This window comes from Passer domesticus, chromosome 6, assembly GCF_036417665.1.
Source record: "Passer domesticus isolate bPasDom1 chromosome 6, bPasDom1.hap1, whole genome shotgun sequence".
NCBI lineage: Eukaryota > Metazoa > Chordata > Aves > Passeriformes > Passeridae > Passer > Passer domesticus.
Window position 1 is genome coordinate 58,231,877 of NC_087479.1, and position 14,427 is coordinate 58,246,303.

The 14,427-nt window shown below is 42.9% G+C and overlaps 1 protein-coding gene across 1 annotated transcript in view; it reads left to right on the plus strand.

Moving 5' to 3' along the window:
• Window positions 1-14,427, plus strand: part of PRRG4 (proline rich and Gla domain 4) — a 16,789-nt gene continuing 2,362 nt past the window's right edge. Inside the window, exons 1-7 of the mRNA XM_064426076.1 lie at window positions 1-233; window positions 4,547-4,653; window positions 5,544-5,606; window positions 5,687-5,714; window positions 9,328-9,442; window positions 12,695-12,858; window positions 14,196-14,244. Coding sequence (XP_064282146.1) covers window positions 9,337-9,442; window positions 12,695-12,858; window positions 14,196-14,244 — 319 coding nt within the window. The 5' untranslated portion in view covers window positions 1-233; window positions 4,547-4,653; window positions 5,544-5,606; window positions 5,687-5,714; window positions 9,328-9,336. The remainder of the gene's footprint in view (window positions 234-4,546; window positions 4,654-5,543; window positions 5,607-5,686; window positions 5,715-9,327; window positions 9,443-12,694; window positions 12,859-14,195; window positions 14,245-14,427) is intronic.

Below are 14,427 nucleotides of genomic sequence, written 5' to 3' on the forward strand. Positions count from 1 at the left end.
GGGGTGGCTGCTGCAGGGGGCAGTTTTAGGCGGTTTGCCTCAGTTCCCTTTGGCATGGAGCTGCTAGAGGAGAGGGGTTTACGGGAGGCTCCCGGGGCTGTCTCGTGGAAGGACGGTGAGAGCTTCTCACGGAGTCCGGGGGAACGCCTGGATACGCACTTGGATGTGGGGAGCATTGCTTCAAGGAGGTGCCGAGGAACAAAGTTTCGCGCTGGGAAGCAGCAGCAGTACAGGTGAGCTGGTGTGGATTTGTAGCGGGGACTTTTGCCCTTTCCTTTTTCAATTTCGTCTCGCCGATCCCCCACCCTGTGCCGCAGGGGAAAAAAAAAAAAAAAAAAAAAAAAAAAAAAAGGAGGGGGGCAGGAGGCGATTATGAGGGCAAAAGAAAATAAAAAGAAGGAAGCGACTCCTCTTCCATTATTGTCTGCGTGTGAACTTGGGGAGGGAGCGGGGGGGCGTCCCCCGTCATTTGTGGTTTTAAGGGTATTGATTTGGAGGAAAACCTGCCTTTTCTAGTGTGTTAGGGGTATTACAGGGGTGATAGGGAGTCCCTGTGCCCTATTTTAAATGGAAGGGTAAAAGTATTGTTGTCGTATTATGGGTTTGAATTGAAGGTAGTCCCGCCCCGCCATTTTCATCATCCTAAGGTTTAAATTGTTTAAATTGAGGGGGCAGCCCTGTTGTCCTTCCCTTTAAAGGGTTTGAATTGAGGTAAAAATCCCTCTTTTACCGTAATTTGAGGAAAACCTCTTTTTCTATTATAGGGTGTGAAAAACGCCAATCACTTGTTTTTGAAATTTTAAAAGTTTAATAGCAATAAAATGGTTATAAAAATAGTAATATAATTAGAGTAATAAAATTTGAACTTTTAAGATTAGGACAATATGAGGCAATAAAAACAAAGCGATACGGACGTCTGGGTACCTTTTTCTGGGCAACACAAGCTCGAAAAAGGACCCCCGTTAACAGAGGATTAACCCTTAAAAACAATCGCCTGTTGCATATTCATACACCTCATACATGATGCATAAATGCCATTCAAACACAGGATTCTGTCTGGTCACTGTCAGCTTCTTCCTCTGAATCCTCATGCCATCTTCCAGTCTGAGCGAGGTGGGAAGAACTTAGTTTTCTTCTGATAAGGGAGCAATAAATTCCCTTTCTCTCAAAGATCTAGGTGTCCTGTGGCTTCCATCTGGTGTGAGTCCTTTCTTAAACAAATATCTTACATAGCATAGTTTCTATTTTAACATTATGTTATAACCTAAAACTATATTTAATACACTACTTAAGCAAATTAACATAGCATAACTTTATAGCATAATACAATATTTATTTTAATACTTGCGAAAAGCCAATCATAAAATCACATTTTTCACATAGGGGATGAAATTGAAGGGGAGAACACGTTTATTTGCCCTTGTTGAAGCGAGGTGAACACCCCCTGCTGCCTCAGTTTCGGGGGTTCAATTGAAGGAAGCTCCAGCTCTCGCAGCCTTTGCAGGGTTGAAGTCGAGCTGTGCCGCTGCATTTGAAGGAGCTTCTTCTGCCCGTGCTTCTTGAATGTTACGGTTCTTGGTTCAGGTGTTGATGATAAAGTATTTTTTTTTCCTGAGTTTTGTTGTCCGATGTTTTGTTTTTTTTTTTTTGGTGGGGTATTATGTTTTTAAAAGATATGTTTCTTAAGGTGTACTATGGTTTTTATGGATCGTAGCATGAAGTAGAAGGTAAGTTTTAAATTCTGCTATGGTGGCTTTCATGAGTGTGAGTATGTAGTGTTTGTTTCGGTTGGTGTGAGGTAGTGTCATGTAGTTTATTGGTGAGGTTTAAAAGATATTTATAATTGCATTATTGCTTATGATATTTTCGGTGTTTTATTTATTTGGTTTGTTAGATTGTAGTGTATGTTTTGTGCTTACGGATAATTAGGGAGGCATTGTTTACGCTTACATTTATCTTTAGGCTTCCTGTTTATTTCTCGGTGGTAGTTTTGTTTCGTTGGATAGAGGCATTTTGGGTTTGTCGAGTTAGGAATAACTTTTTTGTTAATTCTAATTTATTTGTTGAGTTTTTTTGTAGTTTGGTGTGTTTTGTTTTTTTTTTTAGTTTTAATTTTGGGGACATGGTGTTTATATGGTGGATTTTTTAGGTAGTTATTTTATTTGAGTAGTTATTTTTTAAATTGTTTTTTTAATATTGGTTATTTGTTTGGTTTTCAAATTAATTTTATAGAGTATTGTTTCCTCTTTGAGTTAGTGTAGAGGTAGAGTTTTTGCTATTTTTTTAATAACATGTAGGGTCTGTTGTACAATTTGGAGTTTAGGAAGTTGGTTGGATTTCTTTTTTTGAGTGGTTTCTGACATTTGCTCTGTGGGTTTCTATAGGGTTGGTTTTCAATTTTGTTTCAGTTTTGTGATATGATAAGAATTGTTAGTGAAAAGAGCATGGTGTGGGCTTTTTCCTGGTAGTTGGTTGTATGGTGGAGTTTTTTTAGTTTGTGTTATTTGTTTTGGGGTTTTTTTGTTAGTTAAAGTTTTTATTTTGGGGTTAATTTGTAATTATTTTCAAGGTGTTAGTGTGATTTAGATTTTTGATTTGGGTGCGAGTATGATGACAGTAATTTGTATTATGTGGAATTGATGGCAGGGTAGAGGACGTTTTTGTATAGAATATGCACTTTAATCAAGGTTGTTGGGATGGTCAGAGGAATTGTGTTTTAGTGTTTGTTTTTGAGGTGGTTTGGAGTTTTCTTACAGGCTAGGGTATTCTGTTGGCTGATGGAGCTATTCTGACTTTTTTATTATATTGGTGGGAATTTGATGCTGTTTCTTTTGTTATTTTTAGGAATTGTATCTTTTCAGTAGGCTTTTTGGTTTTGCTTTTTTGATGGTAGAGTTGTTTTTTAGGACAATTTGAGTTTTTAAATTTTTGTTATGCTTTTTATGTAATATTGTTGGTTCATTGTAAATGTTTTGGAGGTTTTTTTAGTTTAATTTGAATGAATTTATGGTGGATGCTAGGACTGTGTTTTTATTTTTGGGGTAGTTGGTTATAGGCGTATTGTATGTTCTTTAAGTGAAGGTAAATCTAGGTTTGTATTTATTTGTTAGAGGAATGGAGAAAAATGTATTAGTAATGTTAATAATGGTGTGTTATTTTGTTGGTTTGGATTTTAGTTGGTATTGGAGTTGTAGTAAGTTTATTACTGTAGTGTTTAGTGGTGGAGTTTGCTGTAGTGTGTTTGTTTTATTAGTATGTTTACTGTTTGATTTGTAATTTTGTAGTTTCCTTACACTGTTCCTTTTGTCCCTGCCCTTTTCCCAGAATCCTTTTACTCCTCCTTTTATTAACTGCCAGTCTCTTCCCCAACCTGCCTTCTTTCGAGTAATTTCCCTGTCAGTTTTGTATTTCTCCAAACCTTATTAGCTCACTGAAAATCTTCTCCTCCCTTGAAATTCTTTATTGGTTTATACCTTGTTTTTTACTCCCAATTTTTCTGATTTGTTAGAGATTGTATTCTCCCCTTGGGACCTGCCCCCATTTATAAGTCATTGTCTGCAACCAGTTCGGGGTCCTGGGACGCTGACGAGGGGAAGTTTTACCATGGAATAAAGCTACCCAAGACCCGTGGTGCTGCTCTTTGTTTATGCTGCAACATCACTGGTAGCTGGGAATCAACGGGGCTCAAAGGAGGGATTTGCTGCCTTCCCTGTCACCATCCAGGCGGGACGTGCGGCAGGAGTTACTTAAGGTACAGGAGTTTGTGGTCAATTTTGATTCGTTTTAGATTTGTGTATAGGTTAAATGGAGTTGTTAAAAGCTGAGTAGGTTTTGTTGATTACTTTTTGGTGTTTTAGTTTTTGGAACGTTTTTTGGATGGTGGTTAGAGTATTTTGAGTTGCTTGGTGTTGCTGGAGGTGTATTGTTGAGGTGGTAATGGATATTTGTTGGGTTGTTTTTAAAGAAGTTTTATTGTAGATGGTCCTAGGTAGTTAAGGTTAGGTGTCTATTTGTTGTATAGTTCTTAGCATTATAGTAGCTATTTTAAATGTTTGAGTTTTTTTTGGTTTTGAAATATTTATTTTGGAGGACGTTCATGTTCAGAATGTATAAATTGTTGGGTCAAAATAGCATTTTTAAATTTTATTTTTAGTGAGGTTTTTTTAGGTTTTATTACAGTTAAATTTTGTGATATTTGTGTTAGGTTAGTAATAGAAATAGGTTTTGTTTTATATTTTGTGATAAGGGTACCATGGACTGGTGTTCACTAAGGTTTTATATTTTCATGGTTCGGAACTGTTAGGTTAATGAATTTATACAGTTTACAAGACAGGGGTTTTTTGATTTTATTTGGTTACAGACAGGGCTTTTTTAGATTTAAGGGTATTTTTTGGCATAGATTTTAGAGGGTTTTTTTATGTGTATTGGACATGGGGTCTTTTAATTGCATTTGGAAGTTTGGTTATAGGAAAATGGGGTTGACTTTTTTTGGTGGAATTTTTGGGTATTGTTCTTTTTTAAATTAATGTATGTTTCTTGATTGTAGCTGACCAAGGGACCACAGCGGTGACTGCAGGAAATTCCTAGTGAGAGAAACAGCCTTCTTTCCCACTGGACGATGTGGATTTTCATCCCTGGACATCCAAGAGATAAGTTGAGGGCTGTGACACCCAGAGGGATGAAAGCGAGGTGCTGGGAGGGCTTTTTGAACAGCTTCTTTGGAGGCGGGGATGTGCAAGAGGTGGTCCCTTAGGCCACATGAAGGAAAAGTCTCACGGTGCTGAGGTGCTCAGGGCAGAGCAGCCCCAGTGCACGTCACTTGTGTCACTTCTCTGTTGTGCCTTCTGTGTCTTTTGGGTGTCTCGTGTTGCATGTCTTTTGCTTTAGTCCTTTGAGAGGCTTATCAGAAATCCAGGTGTCCATCTTTGCATCTCAGATCTCTGTGCTCCTCGGCCCAGTGCTGATTCCTTCAAACTCTTGACTTGGGAGCCTGGACAGGCATTGGCATAGCCTCTCTTTAGAAGCATCCAGTCAGATGTCTTTAAAGGTCTTGTTCTGAGCTCTTCTCGACAGCTGTGCATGGCAACGATGCATTCTAGTGCATTAGGACTTGTGCAAATGCAAAGATAAAGCATTCTGACTTCTCAGGCAACCATCTTTGTGATGCTTGGAGTAAGTCGTTCAATTAGCATCATATTCCTGCAGGGTTCTCTGAGCCTCATTGGCTCGCCATCAGTCTTACCTAGGTCACGTTGTTCCGTGTTGTCTCGTTCGTTGCGGGCCTTCTCGCCAAGAACTTTCTCTCCCTGTTCTGAACCCTCGTTTGTCTTGTTCTGTGTCATGGGCGTCTGGGTATTTGGGCCGAAGCTGCTCTGCCCTGCTGCATAGCCTGGTGTAGGTATAATGAGACAAGTCCCACGGCCTGGAAATTTGTATTGCAGGGTGTAGATGGACTCCAGATGAGATTTGTAGATTGGCTATAGATGTCTGGAACTGTTGAGTTATCCTGCAGCACTCTGACTTCTGTCCTAACCTTCTTTCAGATGCAGCCAGATGAAATACGTGGCAGAGCGTCCCATGCCGGGTGGGTGGGTTCCCCTGAGAAGGTCAGTCAGCGTTTGTTGTTGCAGGGGAAGCGTAAGTGGTGACTCTGTTTCACAGCATTGTTCTTTGTATTTATTTTCAGGAAGTAAAGCCGGACGCCAGCAGTCAAGGTGAGTGGGCAAGGTGCGCAGTCGCTGGTGGACGGAAGCAGTTGCTATTGTTCTGGTCTTAATTACTGGTGCAACTCTTAGCCTCCATTCTGATTTGTGTGCTTTAGGCGGTCCACTGGTATTATGCCAAGACCCCGTCAGCAACTGGCCAACAGGCCCGGTTTGTTGCTCTTGTGGGAACTCAGGAAGTAGTACAGGGCTCTGTGATAAAGACTCGACCATTTGACGGTGTCGCCCGGGGAGTCTTGAGGAATGGCCGAGGAGTTGCTGTCAGTTGGAGAAGTTGTGAGGAGGAGCTAGGTCCACTTAAGTTTCAGCAAAGCCAAATCACCTTGTCTGTTCTTAGCCCAGGCTGTCCCCTGGGACAAGTGTGGGCCTCCCAGCACGGCCGAAGTGTGTGGCCTGAGGAGCCAGGCATTGTTAGGAGAAGGGCAAGTAGCAGAATTGTTGGGCTTTGGCCGCTGCACAGCTAAGATCATGCAGTGAGGTTTGGTGTTTCTGATTGTAGCTGACCAAGGGACCACAGCCCAGTGATGGCGGGAAATTTCCTGCGGGTGAGGCGGCCTTCCTTCGCACCCGATGTGGAGACTCATTAGCATTCTCATAGCGCATTACGACTTGTACAGACGTGAGTACAGCTAGAGGATTCTTACCTGTGAGTGGGCGGCTGCCTCCTCAAATTCTGAAGTGTATCGCATGTCTCCCTGTCCCAACCACCAACAACCTCCAACGCGTGCTGCCTTGACAGTCCCCTGCACCTGTTGCAAACTTGAATCAGCAGTCTGGCTGGAGATTTTTGCCTCCGAGGGAAAAGCTGGCATTTGTGTTCACGGGTCTGTGGCCCTGAGTGGCTGGCTGCCTGCTCAGGTTTCGCACAGTGCAGGATGTCTCCCAGTTCAAAGCTGCCACCCCAGCAAACTAAGGCTGCTTTGAGAGTCCCAAGTGCCTCCTACAAATTGACTACAGGAACCTGGGCCTTCCAAGGTGAGTTCTGTTACCCTAGGACATAGCTGGCATTTTTATTCAGGGGCCTTTGGCCCCTGACTGCCTGCAGAGGTTCCAAGGGTGCAGGAAGCCTCCTCGTTTGAAGTAGCCACCACCACAAACTCAGGCTGCTTTCAGAGTCCCAAGCACCTCCTCCAAACTCACACCAAGAACCAGCGCGAGTGACTTCTGTTGAACAGGAGAAATGACGGCGTTTCTTTAAGGGACCTCTGGCTCGGAGTGGCTGACTGCATACTAAGGTAGTGCACGGTGCAGGATGCCTTTTCGTTTGAAATTTCCACCACTGAAAAATCAGGCTCCATTGGGAGACGGAAATCACTCCTGCAAATTGCCATAAGCAACGTGGGCTGGTGAGTTTCGTGTCACAGGAAAAATGGCCAGAGTTGGTGTCCAGGGGCCAGTGGCCCAGAGTCGCCAGCTGCCTGCTGAAATTCTGAACGTCGCAAAATGAATCCAATATGCAAAGTGCCAACATCAGCATCTGTGCCTGGTTTGACAGTGCCAAGTGCCTCCTGCAAACTGACATCAGGAACCAGGGCTGCTGAGATTAATTTCCCAGGGAAAATGGCCAGACTTGGTGTCCAGGGTTCAGTGGCCCAGAGTGGAATGCTGCCTGCTCAAATTCTGAACATCTCAGGACGCCTCCGAGAAGCAAGGTGCCACCACAGGCAAGTGTGGCTGGTTTGACAGCGCCAAGTGCCTCCTGCAAACTGACATCAGGAACCAGGCCTGGTGACTTTTGTTTCTCAGAGAAAATGCCATCGTTCCTGTCCCGGCCCTTGTGGCCCGGAGTGGCCGGCTGCCTGCTGAAATTCCAAACGGATCAGGATGCCTCCCAGGTGCAAGGTGCCACCAGAGGCAAGTGTGGCTGGTTTGACAGTGCCAAGTGCCTCCTGCAAACTGACATCAGGAACCAGGCCTGGTGACTTTTGTTTCTGTGAGAAAATGCCATTGTTCATGTTCTGAGCTAGGAGTCGCCCGGAGGCGGAGGCACTCCCGGCCCCGGCTCAGGTGCCAGCCGGGCGCCCCACGCTTTCCTCCGCGCAGCAGAACCCCCCAGCTTCCTGGCACCAGGGCGCAAAAAGCCAGGCTAAGCAGGAGAAGGGGTCTGCAGGAGCAGAAAGGACCTGCTGTTTGCTCCGCACCTGGGAGGTCAGGCAGGTGTCCGGAAACAAAGCCCAGCGTAGTGCCCGAGGGAAAACCTCTCCCGCAGTCCCTGCGCTCCCCATGACCCCTCTTTGCCCACGCTCCAGGGGCGTTTCTGCCCCGCCCCGGGGCGGACCCAGCCGGGGCCCCGGAGCATGGATGGGGCGGCCCAGCTGCAGCCCCGTGACTGCGCCGCGCCCTTCCTGGGAAAGGCTGTTCCTCACCTGATCCGCCCAGCCGGGGAAAGGCTGTCCCAGCTCTTTATCCGCACAGCCGGGGAAAGGCTGTCCCAGCTCCTGATCCGCACAGCCGGGGAAAGGCTGTTCCTCACCTGATCCGCCCAGCCGGGGAAAGGCTGTCCCAGCTCTTTATCCGCACAGCCGGGGAAAGGCTGTCCCAGCTCTTTATCCGCACAGCCGGGGAAAGGCTGTCCCGCTCCTGTTCCGCACAGCCGGGGAAAGGCTGTCCCGCTCCTGATCCGCACAGCCGGGGAAAGGCTGTCCCGCACCTGATCCGCACAGCCGGGGAAAGGCTGTCCCAGCTCTTTATCCGCACAGCGGGGGAAAGGCTGTCCCGCACCTGATCCGCACAGCCGGGGAAAGGCTGTCCCAGGTCTTTATCCGCACAGCCGGGGAAAGGCTGTCCCGCTCCTGATCCGCACAGCCGGGGAAAGGCTGTCCCAGGTCTTTATCCGCACAGCGGGGGAAAGGCTGTCCCGCACCTGATCCGCACAGCCGGGGAAAGGCTGTCCCGCACCTGATCCGCACAGCCGGGGAAAGGCTGTCCCGCACCTGATCCGCACAGCCGGGGAAAGGCTGTCCCGCACCTGATCCGCCCGGGTTCCGCCGCCCAGCCCGGGAGGGGCTGCCCCGTCCCGGGACAGGTAGGGCAGCGCTGGGAGCGGGATGAGCTGCTCCCTGTGTCCCGGAGCGGGATGAGCTGCTCCCTGTGTCCCGGGTGCCCGTGCTGCCGGCCGGAGCGCCGTGCCCGGCCCCGGGGGCTGTGGCACGTCCCGGCCCCGGGCGGCGATGGAGTTTTTACCCGTGTCGGGTGACTCGGCGCAGAGTTACGGGTCTGTTTCATGCCTCTGACAAAACGGGCTTTGTACCCTTTCCCGTCGGGGAGATTTTGTTACCTACTGGGCAGCGAAGGCTGTGCGGTTCCAGAGCGCACCTGGGGCACCCTGCAGGGCTCTTTCCCCGCCAGCTCGCCACCGAGCGTGGGCCGGGAGAGGAGAGCAGGGCGGCCGGAGCGGTGACACGTGCGGGTGTTGCACAACCAGAGCTCCGCAAGAGACAGGCAGGACCAGTTCGGCTCGGTGCCTCTTGCAGGGACCCACTGGTGCGTGTAGCTGCCTGCGCTGGATGACTTCACGGGCAGGATGCGCTCAGGGTTCATCGCTGACACTTCAGAGGATTGCGCTGTCATCCCTGCTTAACTCACCTTGGTTTCTGCCTGACAGATCCCGGCCATGTTCGCGGTTTTGGTGGTGCTGTGTCAGCTGCATGTGACGCTGCTCGCGTTTCCTCACTGCCCTGGGAGGTTAAATCACTTGGAGCAGCCGGAATGGAAAGATGGTAACTCAGTTTTAGCGTGACTTTGTGCTTTCCAAAACTGTTTCTAACTTTGCTTTGCTGGCTTCTTTAGTTGTTTGGTTATTGTTGTTTTGGGTTTTTTGGTGGTTTTGTTGTTTGGTGGGGTTTTTTTGTTTGGTTGGTTTTTTTCGGTGGTTTGTTTGTTTGGGTTTTTGTACTTTATAAAAAAAAAATTAAGCTGTTTTATGCTTAATTTCAGATTATTTTAATACCTCTTGCTGAAATTATTGATAATTTACTTTGGTATTAATATCAAGTATTTGTCAGATCTTGCAGTAAGTGCAGATTGGGACAGCTGAAGTTTTTCCAGCCCTCTGAGGTTATTGTGGTCAATACAACCAAAAGCCTTTAAGTAACACCAAAATTCAAAAGGTTTGAAACCTGTGTTAAGGCAGTATTGTTTTGGTACTATTTGAGCACTTCACAGTTGTATTTGTGTATCTGAAATTGCTTTGCATTTGAAAGGGTTTATTTGGTTGTTTTTTGAAATCCGTATTTTCTCTCAATACCGGGCCCCCTTACACCACCTGGAAAGATAAGCATAGTGCTGCTTTTGTAGTCCTTCCCTTTGGAGGGAGAGAAGTGGGGAGGAACTCATATAAAAGCAAATAAATTCCCCAGAGAGACTCAAGCACTACGAAGCAAAGACTTTCGATGGTTAGCATTTTAAGGACTTCAAAAAGGCTCAGCTGTCCATCTTCTCAGTGGAGAAGGAGTGCTGAAACCTTAAGACAGATTTTTAAAAGTCATCACATGGAGCAGGAGGCTCCTTCAGGGCAGTATGTGGAGCAGAAACCATGGCTAGCAGCAAAATGCTTGTGAGAGATGATTTGTTAAAATCCATCTTGCTCTGGGCATAAAACGTCAGGCTGCCTCTTCCCTGTGAGCTCCTGTGAGAATTCTCTCCTCACTATAGGCCCAGACCACTCCTCTTTTAAAGACAGAGTTGGACAGAGAAGTATTCCATTAATATCCAATAATATCAATATAATATTAATATTATAATATCGTATCCAATAATATTAAATCAATAAAATATTGTCTATATATTTTTAATTGTGTATATATATAAATAATCCAATAATTCAGCAAGTAGAACAGTTGCCAAAGCTATGGGGTACCTACATTGAGAGGTCCCTCTTCAGCATTTTCTGAACATCTTTTATTAGCAGAACTGATTTACTGAGAGTATTGTGTGGTTGCATTTTTAATTAAATGCTAGGCATCCTGAGACTGTGTGGATCATTTTATCAAACCAAGGGCTGCAGAACTGCATCCAGGTCCCTCACATTTAGGACACAATTCAAATCCATCTGTTTCATTCTTCAAATACTGTTTTAATCACCAGGTAGCAAGTAAGTTGGAGATGGAGATATATGACAAAGTGAAAAAAATGCAGATAAATGGAAAAAAATTCTTGAAGAGAAAAAGTGGGCCATGTATCCCTGGGAATTGGGGGTTCTAGGCTCCAGGCAATTTGATTATGCATTCCATTTTAAACAAAATGCATGAGTTTTCTAAGTTAATTCAAAGGACAGCTAATACTACTTGCATGGTAAAGAGTGAAACGTTACTGAGCAAAACTGAAGATCTCTGCTTCAGAAGACTAAAGTTACTTTTGTAATTTGCACTAAACCAAGAATATTGATTTTTTTTTTTTTCCCCCCATGTAATTATTTTCCCTTTCCACTTGTGGGTTTGAGGGAGTTTTGGTTTTGGGGTTGTTTTGTTTGTTTGTTTTTGTTGTTGTTATTGTTTTGTTTGGGTTTTTGTTTGGTTTTCTTCAGTTTTTGTTTGTTTCAGGTTTTTTGGTTTTTTTTTTGTTAATTCCTTTTCTCTGGTTACTGTCTAGGTATAGTATAACTATTTTAAGCTTGGATTTTCTTGCAATTGCTTCAGAATAACAAAAACAAATGCATGTGCACATGTGTAGCTACTTCAGTACACAGTGTAACAGTATGCAAATTATATAAATATATGCTGTCTATTCCTTAAATATACTATTGTATTAAAGACATAAACAACCAATATGTAGGTTATGCTGCAGTTTTCTCAGTTTTCAGAGAGGAAAGTGTTATGAGAGAGCACTGCAAGATTTAACAGTAACTCTTAGGGTGAAAATTCCAGAGCGATGTGATAATCTTGCCAAACAGGCTAACAAGAACACAAAGCTAATTTGTAGCTGAATAACTTTATCCTGAATCTCATCTCCCTTTTCAGCCATCCTGCTTGGTATGTGACAATGCAGTTTCTGCATTACACTTGCAAAAATAGTCCTCTAGTCATTTTGCTCAACCAAAGAGCCTGAATTTCGTGGACATAGATTAATCTTTCATTAGAAATTTGGTTTTGTCTTTTTTTTTTTGTTTGGGGGTGGTTTTTTTTTGTTTTTGGGATATTTTTTTTGTTTGTTTGTTTTTGTTTTTTGGTTTTTGGTTTTGTTTTTTTTTTTAAATAAGACACTGGAGCAAGAGCAGGCTAAAATTTGACTATGGAAAATGCCTAGTGAGGAAATACATTCCTGTATTCCAAAGCCTTCTATAATTTCACTCACTGTTCTGGAATCTCACCTCACCACTTACTCCATGAGGCCTCATGGAACACAAAAGAGAATCTCTTCTTTTCAGAAGTCTTCAGAAATGCATGTTGTCAGTAAAATTCATATCATGGACAAATTTAAAACAAATAAACTTGGCAATAAGGCACCTTTATGTAAAGTTTGGTACCACAATGTGAAAAGAGAACAATTGTAGAATGAATAGGAGTCTGCTGATGTGATAAAATGTGGTACTCACAGATACTAGAATACTGATAAATGTATATTTGTTTTTTCCTTCCCCTACCCTTGTCTCCTTCCCCCACGAGGTCAGGGTGTTGTTTGGATCTGACTGAATTCTTTATGTGACAATTACTTTGTTCTTAAGAGCTCCAGTAAAAATTGATGCTCACATCCCACCAGGGGTCGCACCAAAACTTGACCAAAAGGAATAGCTGAGATGGTTAATGAGAAAGGCAATATATATTTATTTCATGTTACATAATTAGAAAATATAGTAGTGAAGAAGACATTTTAGGAGGAGACTTTGATATTTCTTTCCCTTGTACATAGCTGAGAGATGCCAGGGAAAGAAATGATCCCAATGTGGTCCTTTAAAATCCTTACCATTCTTTAAAAAATACCAAATCTAGCCTTCCTAATTTGCTTTAAATCAACTTGATTTTTTTTTTCATTAGTGTTCACATCTGTAAGGGAGGCCAATTTATTCATCGGACGACATCTTCTGAACAACAGATTTGATTTTGAAGCATTCACAGCTGATAACCTGGAAAGAGAATGCTATGAAGAAGTCTGCAATTATGAAGAAGCAAGAGAAATTTTTGAAGACCCTGATAAAACGGTAGCAGTTCAAATTGAATTTAATATAGTGAGGGAGGTTATGGGCTAAATAACCGTGTTTTTGTACACAAATTATTGTAATGTAAATTTTTGTACACAAATTATTGTAACATAAATTATTATGCACAAATACCGTAACTCCTCTAATACAGCACTGAGAGTAAACTACTTATTTTGTTCTAAAAGCAGATGTCCCAATTACATGGGGTTCTTGCTTTAGATACACAGTGAATGCACTTGAGTATGTTGAATAATGTCTTAATATATGGATGTTGTTTTAAAATATGAATATTGTCTTAAAGACTTTAGATGTGAATTTAATTCTGCAAACAAATAGAAATGAAGCTTCAGAAGTCCCACTTGTGGCTATTCCTAGATTTTCAGACTTCTGGATTTTTTTAGTGACTTCTCAGCATCCAGTTGAAATGTTTCACATTATTCATTATTAATGTATTAATTGGCTGATCACATCCTTGTGTCATGCTCAGAAGTGTTTTGTAAGAGGCCAGTGTGGAGCAAACCTGCAGTTCAGCTATTGCTGAGTATTCCTATGGCAGCACATTCTAGCTCCCCACCTAGACATGGCTGAGAAGAAACCTGGTATGTGTGTGTGTACATATATATATATATATATGTATATATAACCAATGAGAAACCTTTCAGCTCAGCAAAGGAATGTGAGGATTGTCCAAAGACTGGTTGTTGCACAAGCAGCAAGAATCTCTTTGTCATTCATTCTAGGTGTGCTCTGCAGGAAGAGTGAGGAATACACCCCTGTTCTAAAGGTGGAAGCGTTAGCTTGACATTGCTAACATTTTCCTAAGAAAAAGGTCAAATTGCTAAATTGAAATCTTGCTTGGTAGCAAAAGTGAAAATTATAACTCAACACATTTAACGCCTGATGGTCATAAAACATTAAAGTTTTTCTCTTAAATGAATCCCACTATTTTTCCTAGCTGATGTGAGTTGAAATACTGTTCATGCAATTAAGAATTAAACTTTGCCTCAAAAACTGTTTTGTAGGGATTTGCAAAAAAAAAAAATTGTAAGCATTTTTTTGGTGTCAGAATATACCTTAAATGCTATTGTAATCTGGCAGAAATATGAGGTAATACTGGATGGTTAAATATGCTTTTTTCTTTTACCAACTGGGATCTGAGAATTTTTAATTCAAAGTTGTGGAAGAAAAATACCATGAGTAAATACAAATCCTTCAGCAGGAGCTATTTCTGTTTATGCCACTGTTAAATTCTGCCCGAGGTACCATGTTAAATATAAGTCAATAGGCCTGTAACTTATGTATCTCATATAAATCTGATTCTTTTCTGGGTTTTATAGATGGATTTTTGGAAAGACTATTCAACTAAAGGACCTAATATAAAAATAGGTAAGTCATCTTTGTATTTTTTATTATATTGCAATATTTTCTGGTTGTTATAATAGTACATTCTTAATAGATCATGCATTCAGTTAAGGAAATCAGAAATTATCTTTTTACTGAAGATCACTGTGAACTGTACAAATATATTTAATTTTCTGATAAAACTGAAGCATCTTAAAGTGGGATCCA